The 21399-nt window shown below is 55.2% G+C and overlaps 1 protein-coding gene across 3 annotated transcripts in view; it reads right to left on the reverse strand.

The window, feature by feature from the left end:
- Window positions 1-21399, reverse strand: part of TRABD2B (TraB domain containing 2B) — a 222459-nt gene that overhangs the window by 19132 nt on the left and 181928 nt on the right. For all 3 annotated transcript variants that reach the window (XR_005788543.1, XM_040470163.1, XM_040470164.1), the window contains exons 3-4: window positions 20434-20580; window positions 13873-14047 (exon numbers count right to left, since the gene is read on the reverse strand). Coding sequence is in view for 2 of the 3 variants with exons in the window: in XM_040470163.1 (XP_040326097.1) it covers window positions 13873-14047; window positions 20434-20580 (322 nt within the window). In the remaining variant the exon portion in view is untranslated. The remainder of the gene's footprint in view (window positions 1-13872; window positions 14048-20433; window positions 20581-21399) is intronic.

Below are 21399 nucleotides of genomic sequence, written 5' to 3' on the forward strand. Positions count from 1 at the left end.
CACTCTGAGACCTCGGGCAAATCCATTACGCTCGAATGCTCCCAATGTCTCTGTGTACACGGGAGGGATCTGCCGGCACCCCCGCTCTCAGACTCTATGGAGAAGGCTTTTGTTTGACTTCGGAGACCCCTCCCTTCTTCCCTCTCTCCCTCCTGTTCTTTACCTGCTCAGTTCATTAATCTGACAAACACTGAGCGAGTGCATATCTAGTGCTAGCCAGTGGTGAACAGACGGGGACCTGTTCCAGCCACTCCGTCTCGAGAATCAAGGTCTTTTGATCTGGGTTAAGTACTAAGCAGAGGGAAGCACAACCTCAAGTCAGGGAAGACTTCCTGGAGGAGGTACTGCTAGCGGAAGGGTGGGATAAGAATTAGCCAGGTGAGGGGCACCTGGGTGGCTCAATCGGTTGACTTTGGCTCAGGTCATGATCTCACGATCCGTGAGTTCGAGCCCCGCGTCGGGCTCTGTGCTGACAGCTCGGAGCCTGGAGCTGCTTCAGATTCTGTCGCTCCCTCTGTCTCTGCCCTGCCCCACTCACACTCTGTCTTTCCCTCTCTCTCAAAAATAAGTAAACATAAAAAAAAAGATAATTAGCCAGGTGAGGATGAGAATCGGGCACAGGCTGGGGGGCTGTTACAGCCAGGGGGAACAGCATGTGTGAGGCTAGGGGATAAGTGAGGCTCATTTGGGAAGCTGGCTATAGACGTCACACAGACCACACAGGCATGAATAGCCCCTCCCAGGGCTCCGGCCTTGACCCAGTCCTGTCTAGGACAGAGACCCAAGCTCCTGTCACGTTTGTGAATCTCCTGAGCAAGTGGGCTTCCCTGCCCCCAGCTTCAGTCTTCCTGTGTGTCAAATCGGCATTCATCCGTTTGGTGGGGCTGTAAGGTCCTAATGAGGCAGGAGGAGCGAATGCCCTTTGGAAAAGCCCAGGGTGCACTCCGGAGTGACGAGCTAAGCCAGTCCCCGGTGGGGCCACAGAGTCATCTTCACCCGTGCCTGCCCCCAGAGTGTGACGGAGCTGGAAGGGGGCCTGGGCACGGTGGCCTTTGGCACACGGGTGGCAGGAACCCCTGCCAGCGGTTCTTGGAACTCACTGCTGGCAGCAGAGGCGATTCCTTCCCCACTTCCACGGAGACCCTTTAAAGGCCAGGGCCTCCAGGCCCAGCAGCAGTCCGCCGGAGGATTTCAGGAGCCACCAGGGGAAGCACGACGGCGGCATGGGAGCAGCACTGAGTATTTACTGAGGCCGTGTGGCCACTCTGAAAGGAACGTTCCTGGAGTGGGCGGAGGGGGGTGCTTGAAGGCCCTGAGCCTTACAGAACTGTGGCTGGATCCCCAGCACCGCCTGACAGCGTTTCAGTGTCCAGTCAGCACCCTGTCCGTCCCCTCAACCTCAGCGGTGCTAGCCCTTACTGTGCCACTTAAGACCTTGAGCAGAAGACTTCAGACACTTTGAGGAGTTGGAAGCAATCAGCCATGAGGTTTTTCAAATTCCATCTTTCCTTCTCCAAGCCACGCCCACCTTCACTTCCGTCCCTGCAGGGCAAGGAGACGGTGTCTGTCCCCCTCCTGGACGTGGCTCCCTGCACAGCGCCAGGACGCACCCTCCCCATGCAGCCTGCACCCCAGGACTGCGGGCACAAGCCATCGGTTCCCAAGCCGGGTCCCACCACGGTCCCCACCCCACCCTCTCTGGGCCTAGTTTCACAGGACCCCACGATGACACCGCACTATCCTGCTTCTCTCCGTAGCCTTACCACTGCCCTGTGCCCACTTTCTTGGTGGGTTCCTCTTTCTCCTGCCCAGTAAGTGTGGGGGCCCCATCGCCTTCTTCTCACGCACAATCTGTGGACAAATCACGCACCCATATGGTTGCAATTACCATACAACACAGACCACTCTGGAACTACTGCCCTAGCCCAGGCCCGTCTGACCTGCAGCCTGCATGTCTCCACCTGACATCCGCCAGAGCCTACAAAATCCAACTCACCCTCCCCTCCTGGGATGCGTCTCAGCTGAGCTCTGTTATCCAAGTTGGATGGGCTGTGTCCCGACTCTTCGTCTCCCTCCTCATCCAATCACTGGAGTGCCCCTGATCTTTCCTCCTAACCATGCTTGACCAGCCCAGGTCACCAGCAGCTTCTGCCCGGAACCACTGCAGACACAGTCTTCCTTGTTACCTCACTGCAGCTGGAATGATCTTCCCATACCCCAGAGCCGCCCCTGTCAGAATGTGCTTCCAGCAAGCCACCTGGGAGACTGTGAGTTTTTTGAGGGCAGGAGCCATGCCTGATTCATCCTCGACCCCAGCGCTAAGCCCAATTCTGGCACACAGTGGCGGCTTGGTGAATGCTTGCTGAATGAATGAATGACAAAACCTGTTACTCCACATCCTTGCCGTGATCTCATTCTATCCCCAGAAGACTTGAGCTCACAGATACCCTCCCCTTGCCGCCACCGCCCGGCCTCTTGGTGATGCTCCTGCAGATTCCACCAATCCCAGGAGCTTGGGCCTTGCACCAGCCTGAGCCAGGGCCCAGTGCCTGCTGTCCCCAGACGCTGGCAGACGGGGCTTAGGCTTGCCTCCAAGGTCACAAATCCTGAAAAAGTCACCACACCCATCCTGGAACCTGGAGGGAAGGTGTGGAAAGTTTCCAAAGGGGCCCCAAAGCACTGGGGCTTAGCCTGCGTGGCTTGCCCAGGCTCCTGGGGTCTCCTGGCCACTGCTCAGCAGCGACTTCCAGCACTGACAGCTGTTTTCTGGCCAGCTCTCTGCAGGAGGGCACGTTCCATTTCATCTGCAGAGGCTACATGGGTGAGGAGAGGAGGAAAGAGAGGGAGGACAGTGAGGGGGTAGGGCACACAGAGCCACAAAGACAGAGAACAGGGGAGAAGAGGCTACAGAGGCCGAGAGAGAAGAGAGACACCCTCAGGGAGAGACAGAGAGAGGAAAAGAGCACCAGGACACAAGGAAACAGAGGACAGACAGATGAGAGTGGGGAGGGAGGGGCTGGCAGATAGGCTGTAAGAGACACAGGGACCTCAGGAGGGAGAGAAAAAAGGAGAGACACTGAGACAGAAAGCAAGAGATAGAAGAAGACAAAAACAAGAGCAGGGATACAAAGAGACAGAGATAGAGGAGAGAAAGAAAGAGGAAAGAAGAGAAAAAGAACCTAGAAATGAAAACAAGGGGCATGCATGGTAGAGGAGAGACTGATCTGAGGATATCATGGAAGACTTCCTGGAGGAGGAATTCATGCAGCCAGGACTCCCAGGATGAGTGGGATTGAGGAGACATACATGGAGTGGGGAGGGGGCAGGCCAGGGCTAGAGGAGGTGGGGCTGGCGTGGTGATTATCTCTCTAAGCCCACAAGCGAGGGTGCCACTTGAGGGACATTCATAAGCAAACAGGGAAGGTGTCCTGCTCTTCATGGGCACAGCCCCATGACGTTTTAGTGCAGAGAAAAGGCTCCCCTTCTTCCAGGTGTAAGCAGGCCTGTGCCAGGGCACAAGGCTCAGCAAACAGAGCACAGGCTGGATCTAGCCTTTACCCATTGCTGGCCACGGCCTGACAGCCCCCATTTACCAAGAACCAAGAGCCAAGAACCCTGATCTGGGGGTAGGACAGAAAACCTGGCTCAACAGCCCAACTGGCTATGTGACCTCAGGTAGTGTCCTTCCCCTCTCTGTGCCTCAGTTGCCCTACATGGTCCCCTGGGTCTTCCCACCTCTACGATTCCATCATTTGATAACCTGAACACAAAGTCCTACTGAGTGAGTCTCCTGGGTACACGGTGCTTCTCCCGTGTCATCTCACTTCATCCTTTTGGGAACCTGTCGAGGTACCCCCCCAGTTTCCAGACAAGGACAGGAGAGATCAGAGAGAGGAAAGGACTCGCCCCAGGTCACACAGCTGGTAAAAGGCCAAGCTCACTTCCATCCGGAGATGTCATAGCTCACGGCACGCTCTCATACATTCGCTCCGAAGCATTAGCATCTGCAAGGGAGCCTGAGGTCACATTAGGGGGCAGGGAGCTGTCAACCACGTGTGGCCTCTCCAGGGTTCACCAGATCGGAGGGAAAGGCGTGTGAGCACTTAGCAAGAAGAATACACCAATTAACAAGGTGATTTCGAGACAATGTTGGGGGGCCGGGCAGAGGGGAGAACCAGATGTTCCCCCAAAGGTTCCGAAGTAACACGGGCTCCCCTCCACCAGTACACATGTTTTCTCTCCAGTGAGCTCGCTGGGTTTCCAGCATTTTCCTCCTGGAGGAGGGATCCCAAGCTCATATTTATGTTCTGTCTGAAATTAATGCACGGGAAACTTTCAAATGCTAATCTATCTTCCAGGATTAGCTGGCCGGATGTCAAGTGACAGAGGTGTTTGTTTTCCTGAGGAAGTGTGACAGGAGGGCTGCATGGAGGGACCTTGGGATGCATGGACACTGGGGGTACCACAGGGCTTCTGATCTCCCAAGGAAGGTCTGCCTGGGAAACTGGCAGAGCTGGGTCCTTTTTCTCCTGTTTCACCAGCCAACCCCGGGGCAGGGCGGGGGCATTTTCTGTTCAGTAAGGGCCAGGATGACGCCTCCCCTGCACCCAGTCTTGTGCCAGGAACTGAGACACATGGTCCCCACCCCGGAGGAGGTCACAGTGCAGGGAGGGGAGGGAGAACAGGCAGGCAAACCCTTACAGGGCAGTGAGAGCCCAGCAGCGAGGGAGGGCCACCAGGGGCTATGGGGCTGAAAAGGAAGGGCTTTCACGACAGGCGACATAGCGCATGCACAGGTACAAAGGGAAAAAGGGTGTGGGTGTGCAGGCCACCACCGGTGATTCCGGGTGTTGGAATATAAAGTGAAAGGGGAGGTGGGCGATGGTGAGGGTCGGAGCAGCAGGACAAGACTAAGGGGGCGGGTTTCAGCTGGGCCCGAAGAACACTTTCCCAGGCAACTGTCCAGTTCTGTAAGGGAGCGAGTGTTCCATCCCTGGAGGTATGTAAGCAGAGAGGCAATGAGTGCTTGTCAGGCTTGCACAGAGGGGATTCAGACACCCTCCAGGGAGCTGAGAGTGTCTGGGTGGAACCCGATTCTGCCCCCTTTGCCATCTGCTCCTCTCTGGAGGTTGCCAGAACCCAGGATGTTAGCAACAAAGAGCCCTGAGCCTTCAGCTGGTCAGCTCAGCTCTGCTGTTAAATAATGGGAGGATAGATACAAATACCAAGAAAGGCACCCCCGCCGGCCATTTCTCTAAAAGTCAGACTGAATTAGACTCTTTGATTCATAGTCTCACCCGACCTTACTAGGATCCTTCTGAGGCCACCAGGACCTGCCCAGTGTCATACAGACAGAAAGCGGCAGAACCGGGGTTTGCCTAAGCCTGTCCATGGCTTGGAGCGTGTCTGTTTGAAGGGCGCTTTGTGGAGGCAGCTGATGAGGCCGGGGCTCCCTGAGCACGGGCAGACTCCCTCTGGGGTTGGAGCTGCTTCTGGGCCTCTGACACCTGTCTGACCGTTGCCCAGTTTGGGGGTCCCCTTCAGGACGTCCCCCAGTTGTGTACTTCTCTTAGAAGCATGCACTCCCACCCGCCACCAGGCCCATGCCTGCAAGCCAATCCTCTTGGTTCTTTTAAAAGCTCCAGGGTTTGAGCCTTTTCATTCTCTTTGGACCAGATCCTCTTTCAATTAATATTGTTTAGAGGTGAGGAAGCCTGGTGCCTGTACCCCACCCCATCAGTGAGGGCATAAGTCCTGGGGGTTTAGGTCAATCTGCATCTTGAGGGGCCTGGAGCCGGCAGCTCCTCCTCTGCAAGCCCTTGCTGGGACCTCTTGGCATGTCCCAGGCCTTGGGAACCCTGAGATGGGTCAGACATGGAGGCCTTTCCTCCTGGGGTCTGACACGGCCTTAGTCCCAAGCAGTGGCTGTGCAGTGGTTCAAGGTCACCAAGAGGCGCTGGGGGAGAGCCCCAGAGACAGAGCCTGCAATGGGTTCTGTGACTGCAGGGGTGGTGCCCGGCCCAGGGCTCGCTATGGCCAAGGTAACTCTACAACATCCAGAGGCTCCTTTCCTGGAGTTACAGCACCCGGGACCCCAGGAGAACTTCCCGTTGGCCAAGCTGCTCCTGAGCCTCACTGTTGCTTGGAGCTGAAGCTGGATCTGGAGGTCTCTGTGTGGTGTCCAGTCTGGGTCCTCAGAGGCTCAGAGGCTACTTCTGCCTCCCCCTGCCACCGCCCCCCCCCGCCATCCCCATGATGGTCCTGCTGTCTCCTGCGGGGAGTCCTGTCCCTGGGGGACTGTGGGCCCCGAGGGGCCAGGACTCAAGTCATAATAACAAGAGGTCACATTATCCAGTGATGGCGCTGCCCCAGGTACTGGCCAGTACAAGTGCAAGCGCACCGACTCTCAGGCTCAATTTAGAGAGGAGAAATCTGACATCAGAGAAGTGAAGTACCTGGTCTGCCCAGGCGACTTCCTCTACAGAGAAGCACTAGCTTTCTAATTTACGCAGGCTGGCTCTGAAGCCCACGCTCTTTATCTAGGCCATTTCACCTCTTGCCTTCCCCACACGGCCCGGCAAGAGTGCCGAGCCCGTGGCTGATGTTCCGTAGACCCTGGCTCACTGACAGGTCCAGCCTGGGACACAGGTCCTCCAGTCTCCTCTCTCCCCCATTCCAGAGGGCAGGGTTGGCTCCGGTTAGGGACAGGCTAGCAGATGGGATGTTCCTCTGGCTGGCTGGCTGCTCTGGGCTGAAACATGAAGGGTGACTCTGGCCAAGGATCACAGCCCCGAGGAGGCGTGCCAGCTGCCAGATGTGCACATGGTGGGGAGGAGGGCCCTTTGAAGCACCGTTGGAAATTCTGAAACACTTCCGGATGCTGTGGCCTCGTGTTCCAGCGAGGGGAATGTGGCAGGCCGTGGGCGTGCCCCTGGGAGAGGAGAAAGTGGCTGGGCGTGTGCTGCCTGTTCGTTGCATCCTGTGTTTTTAAGGTTTAAAAGGCCCTACACGGGACATGGCTGCTCTCCTATGCTCCGCCATGAGCTCCGAGGAGCTTCTGTTCCTGAGGCTATCGTGTGGAGGACCCAGGTGGGAGGGAGGTGGGTGTGGGTATTGTCCTGACGACTATGGGGATGATGAGGAGCTGGAAGGCAGCTGGACCTGCAGCGGGAAAGTTTTAACTGGTTCCCACCTCCTCCAGGAAGCCTTCTCTGACTTACCTTCCCTTCTAGACTGGGAGATGACAGAGTGCTCAGCACAAGCAGGCCTGTGATAAGGAAATCATGCAGGGCTGTGAGAGCCCAGCTCCGAGGTCGTGGAAAGCCCAGGCAGAAGAGGAAAAGGGCACTCTCAGCAGAGCAGAGGGCCCAAGCAGCAGCTGGAGTTTTCATTTTGAGGGGAGGAGACTGGCCATCAGTAAGAATGACCTATCAACGTGACCAACATTTCAGTCCGCTTCTGTTTCTCTCACTTCCTGTCTGCACCTCGACTTACCCATCTGCCAAACGGAATAATAAATACCACCCTGTCTCCCTCCAAGAGGAATTGAGGACATAGAGGTCATATGATCCTTCAGGCAGGATCGTACCACCCTGCAGACAGCTATTGCTGCTGTTAGTCATAAAAAAGATGTTACTGGTGTTTGATGCGTTGGGATCCCATTCCTTCTCTCAGGCCCGGGGCTTCACCACCCAATCGGCTTCTGTGTCCCGGCCCCCCGGCGTGTTTCTGAGTACGGGCCTGAGGGCTGGGGTGAGAAAGGCTGAGCGGCCTGGAGGCCGGGCGAACTGGGTGTGCGGGCACTGGGGCAGCAGCTACCACGTCTGTCTTCGCTGCTCACACAGCCCGCCCAAGAACTCTTCCAATCTCGCTTTGTGCCTGGACCTCTGCTTCCCGTGGGTGTAGGCGGCAGCCGCCCCACAGGGAGGGATCTCCGGGTGCCGGAAGGCTCTTTGCTCCAAAACCCTCCCAAGGGATCCAAGAGTGACTGAAGCAAATCAAAGCAAACTGTGGGGTTCTTAGGGCCACCAACCTTCCAACAACAGGATCAAAGGGCTTGGAATGTCAGAAGGTAGAACCATACTCAGATCAGAGCACTTTAGGATTCTGGAATGTACGGGTTACCACCGGCTCTAGGGTTTTCAGTGAATGGGCCCTAGCGGTTATCCAGTCCGCCTTTGAGTCTGGCTTGTACTCAAGCAAGCTCTGCCAGCTCCTCCATTACTTATTCTATCCCAGATTCCAGGTTAGCCAATAAGTAAACATCTCAAGAAGGACCAGTTTCCTGGAGCTAGGGACAAAATGGTCATTTTCTTTTAGTGCCTGGGACTAAGACCTCCCTATCCCTCTGAGGCCTGGGGGACTAATGGAATGACTAAACATAATGAACTTGATTCTGGCTGATTTGGTCCACTATGTCTTTGCAGAACATCCCCTAGCTGGTGGTGATTCTGAGGAGGTAAGGACCCTGCCCTGGAGTGGTTCACATACCCTGGGATGCCCATGAAGCAGTGGGTACTAGGATAAAGTCTAGGAGAAGGCCTGGGGGACAGCACTGACATTTACACTTCAGCGTTGCTGTAGAAAACCTTGCAACCCATGACTAGAGACCACTGTGGGTTCGTGGGTTCGTGGGTTCGTGGGCCCTCAAATGCCAGCCAGCAGTCTGTGTTCCAGGCAGTCAGAACAGATGTAAGGCAGGCATGTGCCCGACTCCTGGTCAGGCACACATCACTAATCAATCACGACCTCTTCTCTGCTGAGCCCCGATTCGGTTTTATCACCCCTTACACCATCACACTCCGGGCAGCCACGACCAATCAATGCCAGCTGTCCCAGGAGATGAAAGCTATTTGACTCCCTGTCCATGCCAGTTCTTATGGCCAGTCTTGCTTGCGTTCATGTCAAACGTTCTTTCTGGAAACCAAGAACCCTCCACTTTCCTCTTCTTTCTCTGCAGATGCCTGCACCTTCTACCTTACAGAGCGGAGCTCTGATGAGAGAGCCATCAGGTTACTTTTCCACTAGCAAATGACTTGTCTGCCAGCCTCCTCCCTCCTTCCAGTACAGGTAAGGAAGTGCTCTTCTCTACCCAGGCCAGACCCTCTACCTGAGCTCTGCCCCCACCCTTCCTGCCTTCTTGCAAGACTGGGCTAGTAATACTCCCCACTGAGCAGCCTCACCCCTCCTGTGTCTTTCTTTCCATCGTGTTTCAGGCATGCTCAATTCTCTCCCATGGTAAGAACAGCTGGGTGGGTAGGGCCAACAATACAGCTACAAATTTTTATTTTGCCAAGTAAGGGCTCTGAAAGGTCCCTTTGCCTTACATCACTATCATTTTTTTTTTTTTTAAGCGAAAGATGTTTAACTTCAAACATGGTAGAAAGGAGATAATTTCAGAGTATTAGATAAGCCTGTAAACGGAATAAATTTAGTTAATAAAAACTCACCACCTAGTATCTATTTTATAAGTTGTTTATAGAGCAGAAGAAATCCAAGAATCTGCACAAGATCTTTGGGGACCCTTCAGCTTGTCCTTGAGGCTGGTAGTCAGGAATAGGACCTTCCCTCCCCCTGGACACTCCTCTCCATGGCAGTGGTCTGGGCCATTCCAGAATGTCTGGGTTTGCACACTGGCCACAACCACCTCCTGGAGGACAGGGCTTCTATCTGATGTCACCCCCAGATGTCCCCCAGGCCTGGTCAGAATTGTCACGCATGTTCACACCCCACCTGCCCCTGAGCCCACCGAGTAACCTCCAGAAGAGGTCAGATCGTGGCTCGCTACAGAAACAACACTAAGGAGAGTACTCTTCCGTGGGATGCGCCACCTAAAACGATACCCTTCCCACAAACCCATCAACATTTCAGGAATTCTAGAGCAAGGGCACCATGTATGGAGGAAACGGCTAGGACTAGGGACCCTAGAAACCAGGATTCCAGTTGAACATCTGCCTGCATGGCCTTGAGGAAGCCACTCTTCCTCTCTGGGATTTAGTTTTCATCTGCAAAATGAGTATAATAAAACCCATCTCGTGGTGTTATTGTGAAGGTCAAAGGTAACGTAGGCTAAGAGCCTGGAGTGGTGGTTGGCACATAGCAGGAGTCTTTATTATAAGGATCTCTCCACTATGGCAGAGAATTTTAATCCTGTGATCTAAAATGAACATATTTAGCACAACCTGATGAAGCAGGTGTATTATCCCCATTTTGCAGATGAGAGACTGAGGCCCTTGGAGGTGAAATGGCTTTCCCAGCATCTCTTAGCTGACGGTGGTAGAGCCACACTTTATACACAAGCATCCTGACACCAAAGCTCTTACTCTTTGTACTGAATCTCTGTAGAACAGAACAGAACAGAACAGAACAGAACAGAACAGAACAGAGGAGGGGTAGCCAGACTGCTATCAGCACTGGAAATCTCCGTCTGTACCTGTGGGCTTTCGGGAAGGGAATCTGGAGCAGAGGTGGGCTGAGGAAGGGTCTGGATGGGCACGGGGGTGGGGGGGTGGGGCAGGCAGGTGGAGGCTCTCTTATGTGCCTTAGCTTACTCCTCTGGAGCCACGGAGCCTGAGGCTGGCCTAGAATGGCAGACCCCAGCAGGGGCCTGGCTCAGACACCAGGCAAGCCCCAGCCAGGGCAGGGCGGGTGGGGCGAGGCAGAGGTGTTTATCATTATGTTTCCGTTTTCTGAGGTATTTCCTAGAGACACCCATTGAGCCTGGAACTGAGAGACCTTTGCGTGAGCAGACACATCTGGGGGACGGCTGGGAATATTTCCAGTGGCATAGGTCCTCCCTCCCTCCCATGGCCTTGGGGACACTGGACCTTCTTTGAGGACCAGACAGAGGATGGTCTGGTGAAGAGTCAGTGCCCGATGGTCTAGGAAGGGCTGAGATGCGACTGCAGAGGCCCGCAGACAGAGGTGTGTAGAGGGGAGTGGGGGTATCTGCAGGTTGCACACTGCCCAGGAGTGCCGGTCTTGGTGCTGCACACAACTCTTCAGCTGCCACAGGACGTGGGACTTGGGAGTCACGTGGCCATAAGAATGCAGAGGGAGGCATGGACTCTTCTCGCTCTGGGTTGTGCGTGGACATATTCCATGACAATACAGTGGTCGTCACAGGTCTATACAGCTGGCTCCCTGACTGCACATGAGAACAGAGTTCCTGGATCATAGCTCCTGGGCCTGAGGTCCAGCCCTGCCTCTCTCCCTGACTTGCCATGAACTTGACCCGTATCTTGACCTATAGGGACCTCAGTCTATCCAGAGCTCAGATGAGGTGGACAGGCTTGAGCCTGGAGGCTGCATCCAGCTTTGAAATTCTCAGGTCGAGGGTGGATGTGCAGTGCGGGGGAGAACATTTGTTTTAGGAGTGGCCGAGCCCCCAGTGCAGCTGCCAGCAAGGTCCGCACATGGCTCTGGGCCTGTTGTTGTTGGATAGCAGGTCCCCGAGAGCTGAGGTGGGGCTCACGTTGCCCTGACGTTCCTGCTGCCCTGTCCACCAGGCCCAGAGGAGACCAGGAAGGGAGGATCTGGCCAACATTCCCACACTTGTTCGTTCCTTCCTTCATTCTTTCTTCCATACACTCATGACACCTATTACATGTTACTACAAACACAGGATGATAATGTGGTGTGTGCCCTCCCGGAGCTCAAGGCAGGGTGCGTGGGAGATAAGAGCCAGCAGCAGCCACCGGCTATGCTGTGGGGAGCAGCCTGGAGGCGGCAAAGGCCGAGCTGCAGTGAGGAGGCTAGAGCTGATGGAGGCTCGGACTGGGACAGTGGTGATGGGGACGGATGGAGCAGACGGACAGGAGTCGTTTCGGTGGTCTGTCAACAGGACTGACCGGGGACCAGCTGGATCTCAGACATGGGCAAGAAGCTAGAGGAGGGCATGGTGCCTGCATGCTGGCCGAGTGCCTGAGTGGACATTTGTGTCTCCAAGGACTTGGGTTTTAGGAGAAGGCGGCCAGGATCCAGGGTCACCCATGCTGCTGTGATTTTCACCTCCAGGCTTTCTGTCTCCTCACCCACAGGAAAGAGCTAGCCTCAGACCCTGGGTGGCTCTGGTCTGGGGCCCTGGACAGGTGGGGCAGGGAGGCCCTACCACTCAGGTGGGCCATGTGGAATGCTGGATCTTTTACTGGACTCCCTCAAGGATCAGGCTAGAGAGATGCCTGCAGGCTGGCTTGGTTTGGAATGGTTCCCCTTTTGTAGTCACTGGGGGATCATTCTGGAGCAGGAGCACTGCCCAGATGCTCATGGGGAGAGGGCTAGGGTGGCAGCTGGATGGTGAGTGAGAGGGTGTGTTTGGGAGCACTCCCTCCCCTGCACCTGTCGCCAAAGCTGTCCTGACTCATGCCAGGTCCCCAGTAGGTATCTTGCACCTGGAGGCTAGCCTTGCCCTCTCCACGTAGTCAGTCAAGGTCCTACTCCTGCCGGCTTCTCCAGACTCTCCTACAGGAATCCCTCTCTTCTCTGAAAACTGTTTGAACAGCTCCTGGAATCATCAATGGCCCAAGTGCTTTCTGATGACTTCTGTTCAGATAAGTAAACCGAGGCTGTCAGAGGGGAAGGGATCTGCCACAGGCCACACCGGGCCATGGCAGCCCCAACACGAGCCGGGACTCTTTCTGTCCAGCTGCAGGTGTGGCCTCACAGGGGCTGACCCACGAGCCTCTTCCATGCTGGAGGCCACACAGGAGGGAAGACGGGCACAGTCAGAGGACCCTGGCTCTCCCCTTGAAGGGTATGGGGTTGCATGGCGGGGCGGGGGGAGGCGGACGTCACAGAGGGGTACGTGGACTGCCTGACCCGATCCGCGCTGGCCTGAGCAGGCAGGCAGTGCACGGGCAAGGGGCTGGGGAAGGGATGGCGGAGAGGCAGTGGTAGTGAGTTCTCATCCCCAGGCGTGGTGCCTCTGGCTTATTCTCACAAAGCAGGAGGTGGACTGCACCCACACGAGCAAGAAATACATTTCTGTTGCTGTGGCTCTTGGGCAAAAACTGACTAATGAAGGAGGCAAATGCAATCCCCTGGTCCCATCGTAGACATCGCTGTTAGCATGGGAGACGGCCGTAGGGAAAGAAAGAAGGAGTCAGGGAGAGGAGGGAGGAACAGAAAGGAGGGACAGTGAGGGAGATGCCAAGCAAGCCCTGAGACTGGGCATCTAGACCTCCCTCTACACAAAGAGGCTAGAGCTCTCAGGAGAAGCATCAAGTTCATGGCCCACAGTGGGATGACAAGCCTTGTATTACGTCCCACGAAGCTGCTGAGGATGGGGAAGGTCGCTGCCATTCTGAGTTCCCACCGTTAGGTTATTTAAATGTTACCGCTAATCTTTGTAAGTCTTCCATAAGGTAGACATTTTCAATTCATCAAATAGTCATTGCTGTCCTGCCCATTCACAGACCAGGGGCCTGAGACCTTGCTGGTGGTGTGCCAAGGTCACGCGCCTGGAGGGGGCTGGGCTGGGCTGTGGAGCTGGGACATGGGGTGCCAGAGCCCGCCTTCTCCCCAGCCAGGCCCCACGGTGCTCACGGGCTTGTCCCTGGGTTCGTGGGAGAGGCGGGGCTCAAGAGACTGGGTGGGCAGTGGGAGCTGGCTTCGGTTCTGGGCTCTCAACACAGCCTCCTGGGGCAAGAATGAGCGACAGAAGTTGTCCTGGCCTTGGCAAGGTCACTCCGGCCAACCGGGCCTGTTACAGAGGAGCCCTTGGCTAGAAACAGGAGAACGGTGCTGTGTGGCCTCTCCCGCTCCATTCTGGGCCTCTACTTTTTCCTTCCTGAAGTAGAGGTCAGGGGAGGGGCTCACAAATCTCTAAGCCCTTAAGGAGTCTGCAAATCATCCCTTCCCCACTCCGGCCCAAACCTGCTCCGAAGGCAAAGAAGCAGATCTCGTCTTCGTTCTCCCGCAGAAGTGCCATGACCCTCTTCCCCATCCGCTCATTCCTCTTGTAGATGAGCTCGTGGCGGAAATAGCTGTCAATCTCCTGTGCGGTCACCTGCTCGTGCGGTGGGAGGGTGGTGTTGATAAAGCTGGGCAACTGTAAAGGCAAGACAGAGGCTGCCTTCAGTGCTCTCCGGGGCAAGGTGGGCTTTGAGCAAGCACACACAGCCCGGCCAAGCGGGCAACTTACCTTTATTAAGTGGCCCCTACGGGGGGCTATCCATTTTGCGTGTGCTTTTAATCAATCCAAAAATGCTTTGAGAGGAGTTGTCATTCCAGTTTTACAAGGGAAAAAAGCAAGAGTGGAACGTTCCAGAGACAAGTGCAAAGTCACACAGCTAGCAAAGTAACAGCCCAAGGAGGAGAGCCCTGGGCTGCGGCCCCCCACGAATCGCGCCTGTGTCTCTCCCTGGCTGACCCTCAGCTTCCAGATGCGGAAGGCCTGGGGGGCGGGGCAGCTCTCAGCTCCTGCAGTGTCCTGCCTCCCGCACCCAGCCCGGTGTGCAAGGAACTCAAGTCAGCAAGCGGGGCTGGAGGGTCAGCTCAGCTGCCTGGTGCGGCAGAAAGGCCACAGGGCACGGGATCTGGCTGATCTGGATTCAGGCCTGGTTCTGACACTGTGTGACTTTGGCCAAGTTACTTAACTTTTCTGAGCTCTAGTTTCCTCATGTGTAAGATGGGGATTCTCTGTGATGGTGGGTGCTGTATGGACTGTGTTCAGCCCAGGCCACCCTCCAGAGATGACAGGAGAGGTCAGAGCCTCTGGTTTTCCCCATGCCTGAGCCCCGGTTGGCCACTACCATCTCCCCACCCCCAGCTCCACTATTTCCCAGGGCATAAGCAAATCCCTCCATCCGTTCTTGAAAACTTCAACTCCAGGACCGTGGCTTCCTCCCATAATGAGGGTTTATTCAACAGCCTGGCTTGGAACTTTCCACACTTCTCAGCTCTGAGTGCACTATCCGTACCCTGTTATGTGGCCGGGGGTAAGCTTCACTGACATGTTATTAAATGAGGCAGAGAGCTCTCTGAGTCCAGGGACAGACCCTTTGTCATTCCTGGGCCCCCATGCCTGACCCAAAGTAGGTGCCCAGTAAGGTTTCTGGAACCTTGAACATAAAGTTGTTCTGTCCTTCCTCACTGCATTGTCTCCTCCTGGGTTCTTCCATTCCCAACATCTTGTCTTTCCAGCCTGGTTGTTGGGTCCAGGTGTTCCAGGACTGTGGACTCCCATGGTGGGTGGGGCCTGAGAAGAAGCCAGGAGCCACTGAGGAAACTGAGGCAGTGAGTCAGAATGTACTATTTCCCCATAATCCCTCATTGTCATTCCACCTTCCAAGCTCTGTGCTCAGACTTCCATCTGGAGTCCCCTCTTCTATTTCTCTCTCTTCATCAACCCTGGCTAAAGCACAGGACATGAGGCCTAGCTGACTGATGGGCGAGCTAGATGGAGAGTCTGGCATGAGGAGACTAAATTCCTGCAGGGTTTAGCCCCCAAGGGTCATGAGGCCCAGCTACGTGGCTTTTAGAGCCACTGACAAGTTGTCAACACTCTTTCTGAGGAAAATGGAGACGTCAGCAGAGGCTGAACCTTCAGGGATTTGGACGGGGCTAGGACATCTGTCTCTGATATCTGCTGGGATGTCTGTTTCTGATAGCTACTGGCCAAGGACCAGGGTGCTCCCCAGAGTGGAAAGGGAGGGACTCCTCCGCCATTAAGGCCTGATTCACTGTTCTGGGATGACAAGGCACCAATATGACTAATGTAACCTAAACTTGTTCAGTACACAACCTGCACAACTGTATGCAGCAGTCCTTCCAGGGCCTAATCAGAGTTGGTGCCTGGGGACTGTTTGGCAAATGGATACATGAAGGCATGGAGCTCTCACCTCCTCCACCAATGATGGAAGGGATGATCGGAAGTCCTGAGAAAGCAGGCCACATTTGGACTTGATGCAGCTAGGAAAGGCTTCTGAGTTGGGGAGGAGCTGTGGCTCAGAAGGGTTATTTCTGGAAACATGGCCCTCTTGGTTCCTCAGGTGTGGGAAAGAATGTTATACCAAGAAATAAACATTTGCTCCGTCAGTGAACGAATGCATGGTGGTGGTGATGAATGTGGGTCCTGAAGTCAGATAGCCAGGATAACTTGGGTTGGAATCCTTCTTTTGCCACTTACCAGTTGGGCCGCCTCTCTACAACTAGCAAGTTATTCGTGCTGAGACTCGGTGTCCAAACTGGTAACATGGGAGTAATATATGCTGTGGTAGGAATTAAGTAAGAGCAGCTTTAGAAAGTGCTTATTGGCACAGTGCATAGCACAGAGAGAGTCCTGACTAAATGTCAGCTTTGTGGAAGTAGCCTGGGGACGGATCTGGCTTCATCACCTCGCCCCTGTGACGGCAGAGGCTGCGGGGAAGGGTGGCCTTGGGCAGGGGTAGAGATGGAGATGACAAAGAGAAGCCTTCAGAATCATCAGAGAGCCATGAAGGCAGCATTCTGCTTCCCTTCCCCTCTCCCAAGGGTCTCCTCTGCTTCCTGACCATGAATGTGCATTTGTGGAAAGATGAATCTCCATTCATTCCTTAGGGAGCCAAAACAATTTAACAAGGACAAGAACCAGAAAGTGCAATGTCAAAGCCACAGAGGAGCTGGGCTAACCACCAGGGTTTCCTGGGCTGTCCGGCAGCTGGCTGACATTTTCTGCATGTTTTGTGCTGATGGGCCCTGGCTCCATGCCAAGGATGGGACTTGGGTTTGGGCCCAGGCTGAGAGGGAAACAAATTAATGATGTCATTAGTTTTGTCAGGAGCCTTAAATCTCCCATGATAAGTTTAAGTGCAGGATGCACCATAGAAGTTTAAAGAGGACATGTTAGGTCCCCAGGGCCTTAGAGCCACGGGTCCGAGGTAGGATGATGAGATAGGCCAGGCGGAGCTGCGGTGGGGCTGTGGGGAGTGCCTTCAGCGTAGGCTCCCTTGGCCTACAACCAGGACAGCGTCAGGTCTGGTGGTCAAGTGCCCAGGTCTACTGATGTCACTGACCTCAATGGCCTCATTCCGTCTCTTTAGTCCATCTCTCCAACAGACACCTTCCAAGAACTTCCATGGGCCTAGGATGCTGCCCTGGATGAGGCTGCCCTGGATGAGGCTCACGGCCCAGTGAGGGAGTCAGGGCATGCTGTGACAGGGATGTGGGAGTCTGGAGTAGACACCTAGCAGATAACCATGAGTCCTTGTTTGTCTAGGGTGGTCTAGGTTCATGGCTAGGGTTGACTTCTCCATGCCTGTTCATGACTCAGCCTCTTAATTATATTTGACCTTTCACTCTCTAAAGTGTCTGGGTCTGGATGATAAATATATGGCTGCCTCACACCTAACACAGGCTGAGGGCTCAGACAAGGCTTCCCGGGCAAGGGGCCTTGGGGTCACCCTGCTGATTGATTGCAGGGCATCAATGGTGTCAGCGACCTGGGAGCTTCAGGAGGCCGAGCCATGAGCCACTTCTGAAGGTGGGACGGTGGGGTGGGGAGGCAAGGTAGATCAAGACTGGGGGGCACCCAGCCCCTGTCTCCCATCCTGGGCCCTGCACCTGTCCCGTCCCAGCCTCTAGAGGCCCCTTCATCATCCTCTGCACTGAGGCCAGAGGCATCTTTTGGACCACATCACTCTCCGGCTCGAGCTCCAGGGCTTCTGCCGCTCAGCAGGCATTTTCACCCCCACCCCCATGATCTGCCCCCCACTCCGCAGATCTCTCCACAGGACCCCCCCCAACATTCCCACACCCCCACCCAGGCAGCCTGCTCTGCCTGCCAGCGCCTCCCATCATCCCCTCCTGGTCGACTCCATTCTCAAGCCCAGCCCCACTACCACTTCCTCCCTGACTATAGGCAGTGACTGTCCCCCTTCAGCCCGCGTGTCCTCAGCCTCCCACCGCCTTCCTGGCCTCTAGCTACAGATGTAGCCCCATGTCACCTAGACCCTTTCTCCACCAGAACAGGAGCACTGGATGTAGCCTTGCTACCCTGACTCTAGGCTTTTCTGCATCTGGGGACGGGGCTGTCTAGTCCCTCCCTGCCTTTGTACCCAGAGGGTACAGGGAATGCAGCCTGGGGTGCTATTCTAACTTGGGTGGGCCAATCCAACCACACCCTCTGTCCTACTTCAAGTACGGGCACCACCCAGAGACCCCAGTGCAGTTCACCTGCCAGAGAAAAATCAGCGGTTCCGGACACAAGCTCAAAGAAAACCTGAGCTTACTATGCCTTGAAGTCACCCCGTTCCTCCCTCTCTGGGCTCAGCATCAGCCACAGGCATAACAGGGCCCTGTCCTGCCCAGCCCAGCCCAGCCCAGCTACTTCACGGCCAGGCTGTCCTGAGTGCTGGCCAGGTCCCCTCGGCCACAGTGCTCACCAGCCTCTCTCTCTCCCAGCAGATGACACAGGGCAGGACTCCGGATCAGAGCTCTCAGACACCCAGACTCAGAATCGGAGCTCTCAGAGTCCTGAGCCTCCTCTGCAAGGTCTCCAGATCCTTCCTTTCACTGTCTACACTGCACAGAGCACAACACAGACCCACCTCCGCTCCCTTGACGGCCGTTCCCTGGTACTCACTCTGAGCGGTGCCCTGTGCTGGGCACTGGGGGGGGAGAGAGAGGAGCGGCACACTCTTGCCTCAGGGAGCTCCGGGTCTAGAGGGCGGCCTGCACACACAGAACCTCTCGGCCTGGTCCCTGGCTGCACCTCTGGACCAACCCACGCCCCTCCTTCTGCTCTCTCTAGCCTCCGCTGGAACATTCCTCTTCCTCCTGTCCGTGGCCAAGTCAGGCTCTTCTCCGACCTCTCACCTTGCAGGCATCCTTCCTTCTTGCCCAAGTCCGTTTAACCTTCTGCTCCTGCCAAAGGCCCCGGTTGCACCCTCTACTCTCCCTTGGAGCAAGGATCACACTTATATGCCATTGCTTGTGGAATGTCCCCGTGTCTGCTAGGAGACTGGCAGCCCCACAAGGGCAGCTGTCTCTGCAACCGCCCTCCTGCCCCATATCTCTTTTCATCGCACTGCTCCTGGTATTTACAGACAATTTCATTCATTCCTTCAGCAACTATTTACTGAGTCCTGCTCTGTGCCAAGAGTTGCGTTAGCTGATCAGAATATACTGATGAACAAAACAGGTGCAAATGCCTATCCTCAGAGAGCACATGCTCTAGGGGGGAAGGACAAACAACACAATCACTTATCAATGAATCAAAAGACGTAAGTATGTGAGAAGATGACAAAGACCATGGCGGGGTGGGGGGAAGAGGAGCATAACAAAGGGGTTGAGAGAGTTGGGGGGGGGGTCAGGCTGCAATTCTATTTCGGGGAGTTGGGGCCCATCTCACTGAGACGGTGATGTTTGAGTTAAGATGGGGGTGAGCTGTGGTGATGGCCAGGGAAGGGCATTCCTGGAGGAGGGAACCGTCAGTGCAAAGGTGAAACATGCCAAGTGTGCTCGTGGAACAGCTTGCAGGCCCCTGTGGCTGCAGCGGTGGGTGTGAGCAGAGGGCAGAGGACATGGGGTCGGGGGTGGGGGAAGACCCCGGGGCCACAGAGGCCATTATAGACACTGAGAAAAATGGGGAGCTGCTGCACTGTCCTGAGCAGGGAAGTGGCCTCTTCTTGAATGAATGGTTAACCAAGCACTGTGACAGAAAGCACACTGGGCCTAGAGGGGCCTAGGGGAATATCTAATTCCACCTAGGCAGTCAGGAAGGGCTTCTCAGAGGAGGTAACAATTGACTGCGGCCAAGCAGGAGGAAAGGAAGAGGGAGGAGCCTGAATAAGGGCACAGGGGCATACACGGGTCAACGGCATGTAGTACAGGTCAGCAGAACAAAGTCTATGTGGTGGGGCACCTGGCTGTGACAAGGTCAGCAGAGGGCAGGACCCAGAAGGCCTCGAGTGCTAGATGAAGTATCTTGGAATTTCTACTGAGGGCAATGGGGACACACCTGGAGGAGTCCTGCTCAGCTCCCCAGGGTGCCTCTCACTTTCTGCCCAGCTTGTGGTAGGTAGTCTTTCCTCCAGGACTTGACTCAAGACAGAATGCCCCCAGCTGGACTCCAGTGCAAGGTCTCACCATGAGCTGTTCTCCCCCCTGGGCTCTAACTTCCCCAGATTGTGAGCTGAACTTCTCAGAACCTCCCCATTCTTAGAGGTTAAGCTTCTCCCACACACACCAGACTCGAGTGCTGCTCTTGATTACTTGGGAACGCAACAATGAAGTGGTGTGGGTTTGGGCAAATCTCTTTGCTTCCTTGAGCCTCAGTTTTCCCATCTGTAAAATGGAATACCAATAGGTCCTGGTTCCCATGGCAGAAAGAAGATTGCCTGCACCTGGCACATAGTAGGTATCTAATAAATGCTAGGTAGGTTCATAGGTTCATATGGGCCTGGCCGTTGGAACTGGGGACCTGAAAGCTATCCACGGAGAGGAGAGGTGCCTCACCTGGGATGTGTCGTGGTTGAAGATGACAGCATTGAGATCCCCACAGTTGTAGTGCTTGATGAGGTCCTCCGTGGTGTAGGGTGCCTGCAGGCTCCCTGCTCGCACGCTCTCGTGCTGCAGCAGGGTCTGGTTGAGGGCAAACAGCACCTGTGCAGGGGAAACAGAGACGAATAAGGGCTGTGCTCAGGACCCCTGGCTGAGGGCCTTGACACCTCCAGGCCTGGCCCTCCTCGCTCTGGACTTTGGGGCAACAGGCCCTGAGACGGAGAAGGCGTGTGTGTGGGGCCTGACACCGGCTGGTGCAGCCTGAACGCTTCCTCTGGCCTCCCACCGTGTTCAGCCTGTTGTCGTCTCCAGTCCTTGGCCCACATGGGTCCCCACTCCTGCTCTGGCTATCAACATCTTATCTAATAACGTGGCAAAATGAGACCCTAGTTGTGTCTGGGTTTTGGAATGATGGGTGAATTTTTCTTTTGACTCCTTTCTTTTCCTGTGCTTAGGAAAGTTCTAGAATGAGCACAGACTAAGTTGGTAATCAAGAGCACTGTAAACGAAGCAAGACAAACAAACAAAATAAACCAAAAACCTACTTAGATGTCAAGGCCCAACCCAAATGCCCCTTCCTCCAGAAGTCACCCTCACTCCAGGCAAAGGCCTTAGGAGCTGGGCCTCTCTGAATCAGGACCCTGCTGGCACTCAGCATGTATCCTGAAGCTCCTCTGTGCTCTTGGCCACCATTCCAGGCCCTGGGAATACAGCTGCGCTCTAGCCAGACCTGCCTGGCATCAGGATCACGTGGGGGTGCTATGCGAACGTATCAGATACCCCAGTTCTCATGCTCAGAATTAGAATCTCTGAGGTGAAGCCCAGGATGTGTATTTTTAACAGGCTCCATGGGGGTGACATTAGTGTTCTGATTGCTTCTGGCATGGGGACCATGGCTCTAATGGAATACGGCCTGCCCAA

The sequence above is a fragment of the Herpailurus yagouaroundi genome, unplaced genomic scaffold (genome assembly GCF_014898765.1).
Source record: "Herpailurus yagouaroundi ecotype Mexico unplaced genomic scaffold, PumYag 77, whole genome shotgun sequence".
Classification (NCBI taxonomy): Eukaryota; Metazoa; Chordata; class Mammalia; order Carnivora; family Felidae; genus Herpailurus; species Herpailurus yagouaroundi.